This window comes from Arachis hypogaea, chromosome 13, assembly GCF_003086295.3.
Source record: "Arachis hypogaea cultivar Tifrunner chromosome 13, arahy.Tifrunner.gnm2.J5K5, whole genome shotgun sequence".
Lineage (NCBI taxonomy): Eukaryota > Viridiplantae > Streptophyta > Magnoliopsida > Fabales > Fabaceae > Arachis > Arachis hypogaea.
Window position 1 is genome coordinate 141,103,697 of NC_092048.1, and position 18,842 is coordinate 141,122,538.

General features: G+C 31.4%; 2 protein-coding genes across 3 annotated transcripts; both read left to right on the forward strand.

Annotated features, from left to right (window-relative positions):
* The first annotated feature begins 989 nt into the window (after nucleotides 1-989).
* On the forward strand, nucleotides 990-3,383 carry LOC112792314 (uncharacterized). Its single transcript, XM_025835504.3, has 5 exons — nucleotides 990-1,366; nucleotides 1,559-1,708; nucleotides 1,779-2,222; nucleotides 2,299-2,412; nucleotides 2,481-3,383. Exons 1-5 carry the CDS (start codon nucleotides 1,115-1,117, stop codon nucleotides 3,054-3,056), a joined length of 1,536 nt encoding a protein of 511 aa, XP_025691289.1. The 5' UTR covers nucleotides 990-1,114; the 3' UTR covers nucleotides 3,057-3,383.
* A 9,139-nt stretch (nucleotides 3,384-12,522) lies between these two features.
* On the forward strand, nucleotides 12,523-16,858 carry LOC112792315 (mitogen-activated protein kinase kinase kinase 1). Of its 2 annotated transcripts, XM_025835506.2 has the most exons (8): nucleotides 12,523-13,587; nucleotides 14,006-14,093; nucleotides 14,208-14,270; nucleotides 14,519-14,676; nucleotides 15,115-15,187; nucleotides 15,298-15,357; nucleotides 15,708-15,818; nucleotides 15,913-16,858. In XM_025835506.2, exons 1-8 carry the CDS (start codon nucleotides 12,743-12,745, stop codon nucleotides 16,126-16,128), a joined length of 1,614 nt encoding a protein of 537 aa, XP_025691291.1. In that variant the 5' UTR covers nucleotides 12,523-12,742; the 3' UTR covers nucleotides 16,129-16,858. The 2 variants fall into 2 exon arrangements, 1 of the variants encoding a protein (XP_025691291.1); XR_011870275.1 differs by lacking the exon at nucleotides 15,298-15,357 and having other exon boundaries at nucleotides 15,115-15,215; nucleotides 15,678-15,818.
* The last annotated feature ends 1,984 nt before the right edge of the window (nucleotides 16,859-18,842 follow it).

Here is an 18,842-nt window from a genome sequence, read left to right on the forward strand (position 1 = left end):
GGTACTGAAATACTGAAATTTTGAAAATAGAGACAGAAATTTTAGTATCAATTTTTAGGCCAACAAATATGATATTGAGTCTCAGTCTCTCAATCTCTGTCCCAATACCTCAAAACAAACGCCACCTTAAAGAGCGAAACCTAAAATCACTATTTATATTTGAGTATGATACCAGTTAAATCCCCTAAAATCTAAATAAAAATAGTATCTAAAGTACATAAAGATAATATCTAATTTTATTTTTATTTAATTTTAAATAAAAAATAATTATGACTTATTCAATTTAACTATTTATAATAATAAATAAAATGGCTATTATGTAAATCACTTGATTTAAAATAACATAATTTATAATTATAATTAATATATATATTACTCATAAATAAATTAAAAAATTAAATTAATTTCCTAACATATTGCTCATGTGAGTCATAGATAGAGAGAGAGAGCAAATGAGAAGCATGCAGATATTGCATTTGTATGTATTATATGGAAATTAATCAACCCTAGGCACATGTGCTCCCCTATCATAAAGACTCTGCATTATTCTTCTTCTTATTATTATTGCTATTACTGTGTGGGGGCAAATTATATGATTACATCTATAATTAAACAACTTGTTATTAGATAGCTTAATTACGTACCCAAAAGGATAATAAAAAAGAGTTACTCTATGTTAATTTCTGCTAATAATAATAATGTTAAAATATCTGATGCATTGTGGCTCACTTATCTTTTACATATATATATTAAAACCTTGATGTGTCTCTTAATTACAGGAAGGGTAATGAATTATCAAATAGAATGAATATTTGACTTGGGGTGCTGGAGAAAGAAGACTAAAGCTCTAATTACAAATCCAGCAGTAGTAGTAGTATAGTATAATTTTAAATAGTGATTAATTAATTAATTTAATGAGGGACTTAATTAAGAAGCCAAATAAAGTCAAAACTTAGATGCGTCCTTGTGTGTCTAAGATAAGAAAAGTCTTGGGGAGGAGGGAATTGACTTTGGTGCCTCAAAAGAAGCATTTATATTATGAGAAGCTAAGAGCAGACAAAGGAAATTAAAGAGAGAGATTCTTGCAATCAAATCATCAGTATTATGCTCAACCATGTCTTCTAAAGGAAAAGAACCCCAAAACATGATGGATATTGATCTCTCTTTGAAGATAGATCATATTGAAAATAATAAAGACGGAGAAGCAACACCACCAAAAGTAGTAGCATCAGTCAAAGAGGATCTGAAGAACAAGAAGAAGGAAGAAACAAAGGCACTTAATATTAACAAAGAAGATTTTCTTGAAGCCGCAGCTGGCGAAATTGAAGATGAATTACCTTCGCAGGATAACACAAAAGCAAGAGAGGTAATTAACTAATTATTAACATATATACACACTAGCTTTTTCATTAATGCCGATTACTAATAGTTACTTATAATTATTTCTATGCTCTTGTTATTTGCTGGGGTTTCATAGTATTTAATTAGTGTAAGTTCGTGAATCGCAAATCTGATATATTATTGTTGCTTGAAAAATTTAATTTGCATCATGTATCAGTTGAGTGTGTTACAAATGGAGATGGAGAGCATGAAAGAGGAAAACAAAGTGCTGAGGAAAGTGGTGGAACAAACTATGAAAGACTACTATGATCTGCAACTCAAATTTTCAATCATCCAAGAAAACAACAATAATAAAAATAAAAGCAAGGTAATAATTGACGATCCCTAATTCATTCAATTTGTATAATATGTCTAATTAATGCACATCATGTGGTTAGGATCATGAAATTTCTCTCTCACTTCATCGAGAAGAGAATGCAACGATAAGGAAGCTCCATGATGAAGAAGGGCCGCGGAGAATTCATCATTATCAAGATGAGATGTTTAAGTTTAACAACAAAATTGAAAAAGCCTCATCCCTTGCAAACACCGATTGCGGTGAGAGTTTAATAAGCGAGAGTGAATTGGGCTTATCGCTAAGGTTGGAGACAAGCACAAGAAAAAAGGAAAAGGAAATTGATGACGAAGAAGATCAAAAGCAAGAAGAAGAAGAGGAAGAAGAAGAGGAAGAAGAGGAGGAGAAAAAGACGCAACCTGCAAATTTTGCATCGTCGTCAGCGGCTACGAAATTGCAGCGGACACATCATCATGCGTTCCACGCTGCATCGCCTCCTAACAGAAAAGCTAGGGTTTCGGTTAGAGCAAGATGCGAGGCAGCCACCGTGAGTATATCCGAAACTATGCATCATTTAATTTCATATTATATGCTTAATTATCTTGAATTATTGATGGATTTAGATGAATGATGGGTGCCAATGGAGAAAATATGGACAGAAGATTGCTAAAGGAAATCCATGTCCACGAGCTTACTATCGTTGCACTGTAGCCCCTGGCTGCCCCGTTAGAAAACAGGTACTGTTACTTTATATGAAGATAACTGTACGTGAGTCTGTACCTTATTTGATTTGATGTATATATAGGTACAGAGATGCATAGATGACATGTCGATACTAATCACAACATACGAAGGAACGCACAACCATCCACTTCCGGTGGGTGCAACTGCCATGGCTTCTTCGGCCGCAGCTTCCTTCATGTTGCTGGACTCAAGCACTTTCAACGTTAACCACCAGCAGCCATTACTACTAAACCCAAACCCTAATAATAAAGGAGTTGTTCTGGACCTGATCGCCAATGAGGCATCATCATCACTACGTTATCCCGGTTTGTCTTGGATGCAAAACAATAATCATCATCAGAAGGCGCCTGCTAGTAGAGGGATAATAATGGAGCATGGCGAAGAAAGCAAGGCAGTAGTAGATGACATGGTGAAGGTGTCGGCCATTGCGTCAGATCCTAAGTTTAGGGTTGCTGTTGCGGCGGCCATAACATCATTCATCAATAACAATAATAAAGATCATGCTATTGGAGCCACTTCTTTTGCCGCTAATAGCAGCAGCAACAGCAGGACTACTGCCAACAACACCAACAACAACTGGATCTTAGATAATAATAATAATAATAATCATTCTCTTTCTAAAGATGCTAATCCATAAGCTTACTTGATTCATTTTCCACTCTTTCTTTCTTTGGAGACAAAAACTGAACTATATATATTCTATATATGTAGTAACTTCTTAAGGCTCAAGTATTATTAGTATTTTATATATACATGCATGTATTCAATCAATAAAAATGAGAGTTATTCGGTTTGGTAAAGGTATTTATATACTCATCGTTCAGTTTTGTAATATCTATCTACTTTAATCATGGTTAGTTTTACATATCTAGAAGTTAGATAAATGACTATTTGTATTATGTATATTTTAAAGCATACATTAAGTATGCATTCGGAATAAATACTACAGTCTTTGTTTTTCTTCTAAGTTTTCCTTGATTATTTTGTTGACTGGTGCGAGCAAATGTTGGTGTGTGGACTGTAATACCGCTACAACTGAAGCACTTAATTTCTACAACTAATATATATTTTTAGGTCAAAACTCATTTTTCAGTCAACTTTACATGAAGTTTATAACTGATAGCTGTTAGATGATTTGACTGATTTAACTAAATTTTTATTTAACGACTCTCGACTATCAATTTCACCTTAAGTCCACTGCACCTGAATTTTTACCATATTTTTATTTTTGTATTAAAAATAATTAATATGAAGTAATTAAGAAAAGACAAAAAAAATATCATTTAACTTATAAAAAAATGTATAACAGAAATATTTATAAAATATGGTGCAAATATAATTTCTTTATTTCTGATAATTTTTTATCAGACAATTCACACATCAATTCGTGGAATCAAATTGAAATTTAAGGAATATAAGTCAGTTTTATCGATTTCTTTGCATTATTTTTTTCAAAAAATTAACTTAAGGGTGAAACTGGGTTCACCGCAGAAAATAAAGTTAAGCATGCATTGACACATGATGATCTAATTGCACTGCTACATTAATGCAAGTGTGGAGTTCACATTAATTGTGCACTTTTTTTAATATATTTGAACGCAGCTTTAGCTTCCTGCTCATCCCGGCCTTCCGTTTAATTATATTTTTATGTCATATTTCCAACTATATGCAGAACCAACCATATATAGAGTGTACATAGAGATCTAAATTTGCATTTTTTCTTATAAACTTCGATCATAACGTAGATTTATAACAAGTTGACCAGTGTAGCTAATTAACTCGTCTATTTATGGTAAAACATGTAATATATATAGTGTAAGGAAATGCTCGTGGTACCATAAGCTATATATGTATGGTATATAAACAGTAATACTCATACAAGTTTAACATGTCATTTTTAGACACTTTTTCTTTTGGTAAAAATCTATAAATTAAATAATACAACAATAACTTAAATAAATTGTATAGCTCGTTTACTTTTTCACATGTCAAGCCGCAAATATAATAATATAATTATTCACTACTATATTTAAGCTAAAAAAATAATTATATGTATTTTTTACTGCCTTCGTTTCGTTTAAAAGATACTAAATTATTAAAATTGAACATATAAGACAATATCATATATGTTAAGAGATGTTGAGAGGTTCTTCAATCTAAATTTAAAAAATTTATAGAAACTTCTTATATGAGTGAAAACTTAAAAGCTACGGGTTCAACTTAGGAATTAATTTTTCGGTAAACAATCAATTAATAAGAAAATGACAAAGTTAACTGATATTAATTAAAAAATAAATAAATCTCGAAATTTTTATAATAAAAAACGGGAAAAAGTATAAGAATAATAAAAACGGAAAGCCATTGAGGCTTCATCTTCATGTCCTTAATATAATTCTTGACACAATTAGTACTTTATTGATAAAATATTTAGTTAGGAGTTCAATTTAAGGAAAAGTCTATTCTCAATTTCTCTGAGAAGAGAGTGCGACAAAACTAAGGTTGTTTGGAATCTTTTTGACCTATCTCTCTTCCGTTTTTTGAACTCTGGAACTGTTTTTTTTTTTTAAATACTATAGTGCGTATTACATTATACCTAAATTATTAAAAAAGATAAATAAATAATATTTAATAAAATTTATATAATTTATTTTTTATTTTAAATATTTTATTTTTTACTTTAAAAATAAGTTAAACAATTTAGACACCATAACAAAAGCACCATAAGAAAAAGATTGTTGTTTTATCAAAGAATTTGGCCAATGAGCTAATTTGCCTCTGTCCTTAAATTTACTTGAGAACCTCCTCCTGCTGGTATAATCAAATTAAATTGCGATACTAGCATCTATCATGATAGTTAGTGGGCTGATTTTGGATATATTCTTAGAAATGATGTTGGTGAATGGCTGCTTGGCTGTTCTAATTTTTTACCTCATGGTTTATCGTTATGAGTTTTATGTGGTTTGGGATGGTTTAATGTTAGGAAGCTGGTTGCAAAAAAGTTATTTGTGAGACAGATTCTCTTGATGTTTTTACTGTTTTATCAAATATTTTTGTTTCTTACATGTTGGGTGATCAAGATATTCTGTCCAAGATTAAGAATTTGCTAAATCCGAGATTGGAAAATTCACTTTACCTTGGTCTGTAGAGAAGTAAACCAAGCTATTGATTGGTTGGCCAATATTTCCTTTGGCTTCAGTCTAAACATGAGTTGAATAGAGTTTTACTTTATAATTCTGCTATAATTAGTTAGGTATTATTCTTTACTCTCTTGAAGACTTTGTTTTTGTTTAAAACAAAAAAAAAACTATTATTCTTTTATTACTGGCGGTATCTAAAAGTTCTAAAGATTTAACATAATTTCTACCCTAAAAAATAGTTGTGATGATATATCATTATTATGGGGGTTTCTGATGTGTGTCAATCAGCTTCTAGCTAGCTATAAAAAATGTATAGGTGGTATTAATATATTGTTCCGTCCCTAATTAATCCCCTTGGAAGATTCTGATGGCATTTTAATTATTGATGGAAAACCACCACATCCACATCAAAGATCACATGGACGAAGCCTTAAAAAAGAGTAGTATTTAATACTCTCCGATCCCAATGTAAGAATTTCGAAATTCACTTGTCGCTTTTGGGGAACCGGAAGCCTAGCTAATAATCGGGTACGGTGTATTGCTGTATTAGCGTGAGGTTGTTATGTTATCAATTAAATTAAGTGTTTTGATGGGGAGGAAGGAAGTCTATTCTGATTTCTGAATATGAATAGATTAATTTAAGTAAAAAAAATATAATTTTATTATTTTAAATTAACATTGAGTTAATAAAAATATTTTAATACGAAATATTTAAAAAATATAATATTAACTAAATTTAAAATTTAAAATTTTAATAATAATAAAAATTAAATATTAATTTAAAATATTAACTAATATTAATAAAAGTATTTTTTATTTTAAATTTAAAAATCATTCAGATGCATTATTTGTGACTCAAGTGTTCGAGTGAATTCAGTTTTAGACTTTTAGTTCATCGATTTATGCTATTAAAACCAAAAAATAAAAGAATAAATTAGCATTTGTACCCATGAATTTTACGAACGCTGACAAAAGTATCAATTAAATAAGAAAACTAACCTTGTACCTATGAAAAATGGGTTACGTGTGACAACAGTATCAAAACTCTGATTTTTTGTTGATTTTTTAATAAAATTTTTAAATTACCTCTTCTATCTTTTTCTCTAAATTGCAAATTTCACAACTCTCACCCTTCGTCTTCCTTTGCCACCGGTAGTCATTACTATTCCCTTGAAACCCTGGCACCTAATGTCTTCTTCCAACCTTTATCCTCAACCTCTATCTCTCTTTATTCCAATCCTAATTTGTTCTTCAAATCTAAATCTAAATTAACTTTAATATCATTACCCTTGTTGTTTCTTTCTTTTTCGAATGCAACAACAACACTCAGAAAGCACACCCTTTTCAACCTCTTCAACCTGAATATTGTTGTTCTTCTTATTCCAAAGCAATAAGTAGCAAAATTTAGCAACCAGAGCCAACAAGAGGCCGGTGCCCATGGTCTCTTTCCAACGGTGGCTCCAAACACAGCTTAGGCTAGGCTTCCGAGGCTGAGAAAAAAGGGCTGCTGTTAGAGTATCTTCATGCCATTTGGTGGATTGATATTCGCACTGCAGCGGCTACTACCGCTCAGGCTAGGCTTCCGAGACCACCGCAAAACCCTCTAGAAGGTTGTGGTGGTAGTAATGTTATTGTTGAAGGATCTTGTTTCACTTTGAGTATTGGTGAATAAGGAGGGATGATGGTGGCGGAGTATATTGATGAGGATGACCTTCTGAACATGCCGAATATGATCGAAGACATGACCAGGGGAACAGGACTCCCAAGCCCGTCTTCGACGACGACATCATCAGCAAATGCTGCTCTTCCGGTATGTTCCCAGCGAAGCTTCTCCTCTGCTGCGACCAAGGCTATCACATCTTTTGTTTCCGACCTATCCTTCCTTCCATTCTCAAAGGCTCTTGGTTCTGCCCCTCTTATTCTCACAGTGATACCAAGAAGCCAAAATTTAAGTTTTTTTTGTTAATTTCAAACTTCTTTTTTTTCTATGCTAGATCTACAAATTCATAATATTTAAATAATAACTTCAGATAATTAATAATTTACAGTTTTAAGTTTTTTAATTTTTTGGTGGTTGGCAGCAGTAGAGAAAGACGAAGGGCGAGAGTGGTGAATGTTTGAAATTTGAGAAAGAAGATAAAAGGGATAATTTGAAAATTTTATTAAAAAATCAATAAAAAATCAGGATTTGAATACTATTGTTACACGAAATTTATCTTTCATGAGTATAATGTTAATTTTCTGTTTGATAGATACTTTTGTCAGTATTCACAAAATTTATGGATTAGTTTATTCAAAATAAAATATAGATAGATAAATCAACACAGGGCACAGCCTAATTTGTTAGTTGGGTCTAGCACAAATAAAAATGAAGTTTGGGCCCAGCCTCAAAAAAAAGGAATGGCTAAAATGGGCCCAGCCTCAACCACAGTACCTCATTGCAGCCGGCAACGCCGCGGGAAGAGGAACGAGCATCAGAGGCGGCGGAAACTAAACGGCAGCATCAGTAGCCATCAACGCCGGCGACCTTGGTTAATAGCTCATCCATCAGCGATGTCGTTCTTCATCTCTGGAAAAGGGGGGTAATTACAGGTTGAATTGTTTTACGTGGGAGCCATTATCGATTCAAATGTGTTGGGTTCCATGACCAAAAAAAAATGTGTTGGGTTCTGTCGGCTCCTGTTGGATCCTTCTGAAGCGGGTCGGTTTATCCGGCCCAATCCAAGAACAAAAAAGCTTTGGCTTACGTTTTTATTTTTATTTAAAAATAAGAGTACAAAAAAAATATTCTTAGACTGCATTTGATCTGAAACTAGAATAAGACAAAATAATAAAAGTTATATAAACAACAGAAATATAAAGATTAATTTTTTTATATTTAATTTGGTGATAAATTAAAATAAATTATGAAAGTTTAATATTTTTTTTAAATTTGAAAAAAATAAAAAATAATTTAAAAATTAATAAAAATAATAAAAAAATAAATTAAATTATATTTTTATTAATATTTTTATATTTTTTGTTAAAATAAATATAAAATACATTACTTTTAGATATAATATTTTTATTTATGTCTTATCTGTTAAATAAATTTTATTTCCAATAAATAAATACAGCGTTAAGTGACTAATAGTTTTACTTTGCATCTAGAGATGGCAACGGGGCGGGTAGGGGAGGATTTTTGCTCTACCCGACCCGCCTTGTCCTACAAAAACCAACATCGAATCCGTCATACTTCTATCCGTAGGTAGTAAAATGTTAAACCCTAACCCGCCCCTACGAGTATCTGCCTCGCCCCTACCCACTCCTATAATTATTAAATCCAACAAATAAAATTAAATTTTAAAAATTATATAATTATCATTTATATACATAATATAAATTAAAGTACAAATTTAAATATGATATAATATTATTAATTATTTTACTAATTATTTTATATATATATATATATTATATTTAGGCCGATAGAGACGGATTTAACCTAAATCTGACTCTGTCCTGTCCCGTCTAAAAAATCGTTCCGTTAAAATCCGTTTCGATACAAAAGTGGATAATTGAATACCTACGAATTTAAATAGTATTGCCACCCCTGTTTGCATCGTCATATGTTTAAGTCAATATTAACAAACTTTTTTACTAAAACTATTAATATAATGCTACAACTCAAATATTGTAAGAAAGTGTAATACATATACGCAGAAACCAACAACGAATATATGTGAATGAAATTTTCCGAAAGGAAAAAAAATCAGCTAAAAATGTTGATAAAAGGCACTTTCAGTACATAACAAATTAATTAAGAATACGTAAAATATGCAGAGAAAAGAAGAACCATCAGCATGTTTTCAACTGTGGGTTGACAATTGTGATTCTTTTGTTGGACCTTAGTGATTTAGATTCTTAACATTAATTGACCGATTATAAGATATTATTCAAAACAAATCACTCGTACTAATTTTCTTTTGTTAGCGGGGCCGAGTGAGCTCAACTATAGAGTGAAAATTTTCTGACATTATTATTTTTATCTAAAAGAATTTGAATACTAGATAATATATGTGATAATTAGGTATTACTAACAATTCTATTAATACTTTAATAGTATACTAAAATAATTTCGTTACACTTTTACACGAAAAAAAAAAGCTTTATTGCTTTGGAAAAGTAGTAGAAAATATAAACACAATTACACTGAATAAGGTAGTAAAGTGAATGGTTGATGTCCAAAAGCAAAGGATTAGTAAATAAATAATAATCATAATTAAAAAAAAGAAAAGAAAAGAGAGATCGATTGGATGGAGAAGTATGAAAATCATGGATCATGGCTACCTGGTGGCTGTGCCCTACCAACCTGATGCCGGGTGGCGGTATCTCCTTTCTCCTTATCTTTCCACTTCCTAATACATCCAACAGGTAAATTACAAAACGAGTGAACCGCATTACCCTAATTATTATTTTTTTTTATAAGTAAAGTATTAAATTAGTCTTACATTTAGATGCTTTATTTTAATTTTTAAATTTTAAAATGTTCTATTTAAAATTTTTTTAAAAATTTATTTAATTTTAATATAGTCTAGTATGAGATCGAAATTAAATAATTAATTGAATGTCTTATATAACAGTATTATAAGAATAAGATCAATAATCTGGAGAATAAATATAAGTTTTAGAAACATAAAATTAACCATGAATGTATCAATATATTTTTTTATCATTTTTTTAGTTATATAAAAAATATTTCATTTAAATTGTAAGAAGAATGATAAATAAATAGAGTAAACGTCTAAAATAGTTCTTGAATTTCAAATCGCTATTCAATTTAGTCCTCTACTTTTAAAAGTAACCAATTAAATATCTGAAATTCAAAAAAGTGCATCTCCATTAGTCCCTCATAGAAGTGTCGTCTAAACGTTGATGATGTGGCATTCTAGCTGTATACTGATATGTACCAAACTTGAATTTGATTCAAATTAGTATCTTAAATTGCTTAATAATACCCAAATTAGTCCATTTTCAATTATAAAACCCTAATTTCTAAATTATTGTCTTATCTTCTTTGATATCTCTGTTGTCTTCTTCTATTCTTCGACCTCTCAGCTATCTTCCGGTTCATATTCATCCTAAACTACAAGTACACTTATCTAAAAACTATTTTAATTGCAAGTTAATGTGGTTGGATTATTAATTTTAACTTCAACATATATTTAAATTATATGTATCCTTACGGGTTCGTCCATTAAGCTAAAATATATCTTTTACTTTTAAGAAGGTAATCATTGTCATCATCTTCAAAGTCTTAACATCACTTTTCAAGTTTGTCATTCTCCAATTGAACTCAAGCAAAATTTATTGTAAAATGGGTGTTGCACAAACTGATTCTTCACCTTCATCAGTCCAACAGATAAAATTACAATGGATTCCATATTGCAAAGTAAAAAATGCGCAGGTGAATTCAAACTCAAAGTAAAACCATCTTAACATTTTTTTTAGAGTCACAACCTTACCTCATAGTTTGGACAACTATAAAATAGTCTATCAGGATTCTCTGTCGTCGTTGAGTACTTCATCACCGTCCGAAGTCCGCAATTACAAAGAATGATGTTCTTACCTCCCCTATTGCACATTCCTTTGCTGCCATAAGGTTTCCCTCCAGAGTTGTTCCTACTTGAGCTACTTTGGCTTCTCCCCCACCACCCATCATCACTCATTCAGACAAGAAAACAAGATGAATTGAAAGATAGCGGGGAGGTCAAGAAGAGAAGAAGACAGCAGAGAGGTCGAAGAAGAGAAGACAATAATTTGGAGATTAGTGTTTTATAATTGAAAATAGATTAATTTGGGTATTATTAAGCAATTTCAAGTATCAATTTGAATCAAATTCAAGTTTGGTACACATCAGCATACAGTTGGAACACCACGTCATCAACGTTTAGATAATACTTCTGTGAGGAACTGACGGAGATGCACTTTTTCGAATTTCATGGATTTAATTGGTCATTTTTAAAAGTTGAGGACTAAATTGAATAGCAATTTAAAATTCAAGAACCATTTTAGGCATTTACTCTAAATAAATATATTAATACATCCACGATTAATTTTACGCCTATGAAACTTGTACTTATTCTCTATAATATTGACCTTGTTTTTATACCACACTGTTATGTAAGATATTTTATTATTTATTTAATTTTAATATTATGGTAATACTACATTAAAGTTAAATAAATATTTTTTTATTTAAATAAAACACTTTAAACCTTATGTATCAAAACAGGATTATGTCTAAACGTAAAGAACTAATTTAATATTTTATATTTTTTAATGATATTTTTTATAATTAATTTATCATTTAAATTTAAATTTTATTTAAAAAAATTATTATTAATTATTATATTAATAAAGCCAAATTTAAAATCATGATATTTGTTTCGACGAATAAATTAATTACTTGATAAATTAAATAACTTTCCAAAATTAATAATGAAAAAGTGTTCGCTACAATAAAATGATCTCATTCTAATGGTAAAGACTTGCACTTATTTAGGGAATCTTTTTTAATAAATATACTGACGAAACCAACCAATCAATGCGATGAATAAAGATTACAGAAGACAACTAAGATAAGAAGTAATAAAACCATAAAAACCTCAGTAAATTTATCAAAATATTTTTGGAAAATGAAAAAGCTTTTATTTTTTTATATTTAATAATTTCTTATTTTCTTTGCTTATAACTTTTTTTTAAAAAAATGTGGAATTGATAAATAAAAATGGCCTCCTTGTCAATCCATTAGTTTAAATAAAAAGAAGAATGCAATTGTATAAATAATTAATTAAATCATTAATTTTTAAATTTATTAATTAAAAAATATTTAAATATATAAATATTATATAATAGTTAATAAAATAGATAAAATTTATACTTAAACAATACAAATGAAATATAGTTAAAACAAAAAAAAATCTCATTGGCTAAGAAATTAGTAGGAAATTAAATGAAGTAATTAATGAAAGAATAATATTAGAATGAAAACAAAGAGAAACAGCCAAGCACATTCCTCTGCACTTTCGCAGAAGCCAACTGTGCAGAGGGAAACACACTAGAGAGAGAGAGAGAGAGAGAGAGAGAAGGGAGCTTCAGAGAAGCACAGAAAGCCTCGAATTATTGGCAGCAATCGCCATCATCAATGGAGTCCATCTGGAAGATCAGAACCAAGACCAGCAGCAACAGGAAGCCCAGGCTAGAGCGCCTCAACGCCAGAAAGAACATCAATTACAATCCACCCGCAACTCCTCATTCGCCACCTTCTTCCTCCTCCTCTTCCTCTTCTCTCCACCACCAAACTAGCTTTAGGGTCACCGACGGCGATTTCGACCTAATCTTCCAAAGCCTGGGCCTTTCTGGCCCCGAAGATTTTTCCATTCCAACTGCAGATTGGGAAGCCAGGAAGGTTCGCTTTGCTTCTCATACTTCTAATGCTGCCGCTGAGCCCAAGGAGGATCGAAATTCAGCTGAAGTGAAATCTGGGGTTTTGCTTGATTCGGATTCCCAGCTTAAAAATGACAACTTTTCGAGACCCGTTGAAGTGGGAGGCTCCAAGTTTGGTGTTTCTTCAGATGTGAAGGTTTTGGGTGGTAAAAATGGAGATGGGGCTGGCGGGGGAGGGATCAAGGGTGCCAGGCCTCCGCTCTTGAGGCCAATTGTTGTTGATGCGGTTGGTTCGAATTGGGATTTAAAGAGGTCCTTTGGTCTCCAAGATAATTTTGTTGGTGATTCGCCTTCGTCTTCTGGTGAAATCGGCGTTGTTGGTAGGGTGAGAAATGGGGAAAGAAGCATGCTTTTTACGGATTCAGGTTCCTTTACTACGTCCCATGATGATGATAGTGATATTGGCGGGGAAAGAGCCTGTTCTGGTTCTGGCGCGGTTGATGGTTCCTTAATTGAGTGGTTTAACCGAACTTTCTCGTCGTGGCAAAAAGGTGACGTTTTGGGAAAGGGGTCGTTTGGAACCGTCTATGAAGGTTTTACAGAGTGAGTGTTTCCTTTTTCCTCATTTAATTACTTTTATTTATTCATTTGGTTAGTTGGTTGGTTAGTTACTTTAATGAGTAGAGTTGCAAACATGCGTATTCATTACACATGCTCTCTAACCTGACCTATTAAGAGATTGTGTTTGTTGTTCGAGCTAACTTGTAGTTTGGGGAAAACCCTGGTTATCTGTTTGTCGTTACACTTGAGGACATTATTTAAGTTGGTGGTGTTTCCATGTTTATGTGAGTTTTACTTTGATAAATAAAGGGGAAATTAGCATTAAGGACAGTTAAGAGGTATTAATGATGACAAGAGGGAAAATTTGCTAACGTTAAACTCTCTAAAGTATTAGTGAGCTTTGATTTGCAAAATGTTTTCCTTGTTTCTTAAGTCACATGCACATTTTCTTTCCTTGCAGTGATGGATTCTTTTTTGCGGTGAAGGAGGCATCTTTGCTGGATGAAGGTAGTAACCAGGGTAAACAGAGCGTATTCCAACTTCGGCAGGTAGGAACTCATTAGCCTTCTTGTTAGAGCTTATTACTTATTGTTCAATGTTCATTTGTCAATTCCATCTTATATGATAATGACACCATTAATTATTTGTGCTCTTTGTCTCAGGAAATATCTCTTTTGAGTCGGTTTCAACACGAGAATATAGTTCGATATTTTGGCACTCAAGAGGTATGCAACATCTAGGTGGCAATAGACAAGTTTCTTATGTGCTCCCAGAATATGATATTATAGGGAGACCAACTTCACTTTTAGGAATTGAATACGCAACCAAAATAAGTGCATTGCAAATTTGAATTCTTTCTTTTTGGTAGAATCACAAGTATGCTCTTAATGGAAGCCTTAATTTATTCCCTTCATTTCTATTTTAATACTAATTGACTGCAGTAATTAATTGCCTTATATTTTGTCTTCTCCAGGACCAAAGTTCACTTTATATCTTCCTTGAACTTGTGCCTAAAGGGTCATTGTTAAGTCTCTATCAGAAGTATAGCTTAAATGATTCTCACGTTTCTGCATACACAAGGCAGATTTTGCATGGCTTGAAATATCTTCACAATCAAAATGTGGTTCACAGGTATCATGAGTGATTGTCCTTTTGTGATTCGGTTTATTGACTATGCCTATGATAACAGCAGTCATTTATTTGGGTGATGGAATTTTCTGGCATAGTTATGTTACAAGACTTCATGGTTTAGTGACGTTAGAATGTACGGGTTATGAGTGATTGTGCATTTATGTATTGAACTAGATTTTTCTACATGGTAGAAGCTGGATGATAATGGATATGAGGATATCTTTCTAGCTGTATGACTAAGGCATTTTAAGTCGTATGACTATACTTCCTCTTTTTAGCTTCTTAAGTGTATCGTCTATCATGATCAACTTTTCAGAGTATAAATGTATGTGAAGTATGTTGTGTTGTACTATTTGATGCGACAACTACGATAGAAGCCTCTTTTTCATCAGTCTGCAACTAATTGCATCTCTTTTCTTTTAATATTAAATTTTATAGGGATATCAAGTGTGCCAATATCCTGGTTGATGTAAGCGGGTCAGTCAAGCTTGCGGATTTTGGGTTGGCAAAGGTAACCTTCTTCAACAATATAATACTGAGTTTCCCTGTTTGCTGTCGCCCTGATGCGAATTCCAAATGCTGCTGCTTAAATTATAATGATTTGGTCTTTTTTCTTTGCAGGCAACTAAATTTAATGATGTTAAATCAAGCAAAGGATCCCCATACTGGATGGCCCCAGAGGTTTGTCTTTGTTCTTGTGTCATTTGCTGGAATAATTTCCTTCAAAGGGATAAACTAGAATGAGATATGGCTGTCTAGTTTATATTGTATAGTATATATCCTGTGTGTTCAGCATTTCTCTACAAACATTAAGTTGATGTTTCGATAAGCCATTCTCCTGGTGACTGGACAAACCATCTTCTTGGATGGATTTTCTTGTTTCAAATTAAAAATCTTAGAAAAGTAGTTTGCTGCTCATTTGTAATTTATTGGAGAATGAAGATGTTTGGATAAACTGATGAATGAGTTATATTGTACTATATGAGCTTTTTGTGAGTTAGTGAGTTTGACCTTGAGTTGTTCCATTATAGGTTGTTAACTTGAAGAATGATGGGTATGGACTAGCAGCTGATATATGGAGCTTAGGTTGTACAGTCTTGGAGATGTTGATAGGGAAACCTCCTTACTCTGATTTGGAAGGAGTATGTAACATTTCTCAGTATTTTCTTTTGTTTTTAAGTTTATATTTTTTCCTATATCAATATTTTATTTTCTTTATTTGTTTTATAATGATAGATGCAAGCATTATTTCGGATTGGGAGAGGAGAACCTCCGCCTATTCCTGAAACATTGTCCAAGGATGCCAGGGATTTTATCCTTGAGTGCTTACAAGTTAACCCAAGTAAACGGCCAACTGCAGCTCAGTTATTGGAACATCCATTTCTAAGGAGACCATTTCTTTCTTCCTTTTCCGCTGCGTCGCCACATATTAAAACCTTTAAGAGCTTATAGTTGACAGTAAGGAGGTCAAATTCATCCTTCCTTTTCTGTACAGTTGATCCCTGCCGTGATACGTACGTCGGGTCTTGACTGGTTAATAGCATTGGAGATGGCTGTTGGAGTTGGACCTCACAGTCCTCAGTTGGTTTGGTTATAAACTTATAAAGGACTGAAGGGAGGTCATTTCACCATCTGGGAGCTTGCATTTATTATCCAGAGTTTCAGATATAAATGTTCGACCTTATGCTGAATTCAAAGAAGCTGAGAGGCAATGGAAATAGCCATCATTCAGCTTACAAATACATCCAGACTCCATGCGCCGAAGCGCCTTTTATGCGGAATGAGGGTATAACAAAGTACTGATGTTGCAATGGCAATGGAGTTGGTTCTTTGTTGCATCTTTGTTGGCAACTTGTGTTGTGGTGAGTGGTGGGGGTTGCTTGTTGCTTAAGGTGTTGCCTCTGCCCTTTGCTCGCTAATTGCATGGAAATTGTTGGGTAATGATTAATGAAGTATGACTTCCTAACATGTAAATAGGTAAGGTAGTTGCCAACAAAGGTTGTAACATACTAACATTGACTTGCGAGTTCTGCAGTACTTTGTTTTAGGAAACTGCAATGGTCATTTGCTAACAATTTTGGTGAAGCTGCAGAGTAAGCTTATTATACCTGTAAGCTGTATGTATATGTTCATGAGTAGTTCATTAATATTGAAATTTTATGTGATCTTCTCGATTTTCAGATACTACAGCTTCTTATACGTCTACTAAACGGATACAAATGCACTCCAAAGTTTTCATTTAATCATGCAATATTAGCTTTAATACACCCTAAAAAAATACTGTTATATTATATTATACTAGCAAGATCCCCGCGCAATGCGCGGGCAAGATAAATAAAGACTATAATAACGTGAATGTAAAACATATTTGAGATATTATTTGGTGTTAAAAATAAAGGAATATTGATATTGTTTGAAAAATATATAAAAAATTTTAAGCAAATAGAAAAAAATTGTTATTAAAAAAAAGAAAATGACAAATTAATCCCTAATTTTTTAGTTCGCTGACATTTAAGTTTTGAAGATTTAAAAATATATTTAAATTTCTAACTTCTTTAAAATCTGAACACATCCATCTTTGGGTCTAATTTATCTCATTTTAAAAATTCTTTCACGTGTGTATCCATATCAATCAGGTCAGTATAACGGGAGTCACGTTTAATTTTTTCGTAAGTAAACATGAGAGATCGATATGTCCAAATTTTAAAAATGTTAAGAATTTAAATGCATTTTTAAATTCTCACAGAATTAAATGTCCGTGGTTCAAAAGGTCAAGGACTTATTTATTTTTTTTAAAAAAAAGAAAAGCTACGAAATATTATGTTATGTTACTATTCATAAGTGATTCTGTCAAAATATAAATAATGTTCTAAATTCTCTGCGAATTAAAAATTAAAATAGTACTTTATTATGTATTAAATATTTAAATTAGAGTACATTACTTTTTCAAATACTAATAGTGTTCATTTATTTTTCACACCAATTAATAATTTAAATATAGTTGACATTGATCTCGTAATGGTATTATTTGTTTTACTCGTACAAACGCACGAATAAATTGCCAATGTAGATAGGAAAAGAGTAATACATTAAAAAAGTATCATTAATAATAAAAGTGACCAATTTAAAAATAATATGTTATATTGTTATTAAAAAATTTTGTTTTAAAATAGAAAGTATACGATAACTTAAAATCAGTACATCAAACCTATGCATGTAATGTGATAAATCAGAAAAAAAAATTATTTAGCTTTTTAAGAAATATAGGTAAATTTAGATGTTCAAAAATACAATTTCTTCCAACTGTGCTATATGTCTCATTTATTATCACAAACAGCAAAGAATGGAGTTTAATAAGAATACAAATTCACAGTTTAATAAGAATATATCTATGGCAAACATTGTTAAAACAAATAGTAAAATCTTTAAAATTTAGTGAGAAACAATTAGAAGTAGATATTTATCCTAAATCTTTTAATAAAATTGCTAAATGAAGCCAAGCATTCTCCTTCACCAATCTCTCCTGTATAAAATAATCAAAATTAGAAAAACCAACCATGGTTAAAGTGAATTGAGATGGGTTTAGCGATATGTCTTTTCATGATGTGAATGTTAATTCGAATAATAGTATCACAAACTTCAAAAATAAAAAAGACAGTAAAATAATGATTTCATTAATTAAAGTATATTAAAGAATTGGTTCATGTACATAATTCACATAAAAAAAGAATTCGTAACTATCACTTAAGTCCTAACTTTAAAAGGATTTAGTTCATCAATAACTTTCTATCAATAAATTTAGTCATGGAAATAATCTATAGTTCATAGTTGCAATTTGTAAACAATCATGTACTTAAATCAAACTTTTTTTTGGTCAAACATTAAAAAAAAAAAATCAATCAAGATTTTACGTGATTCTAAGTAAACTATCGAATTAATCTCTCCTATCAAGTTTAAATCTAAATCTATTGTAATATTTTTTAAAATTTTTAAAATTGACAAATACTATCATAAGTGATGTGAAGATAGTATGACTTGCAACCTAAACCCACCCTACTAATATGTTTAAAGAATTATAATTTAAAATAAATGCTAGAAGTCAAAAATAAAATGCTAATTGTTTCTTTCTTTTTTTTTGTAGATTTAGCTAATTAAAGATAGAATTT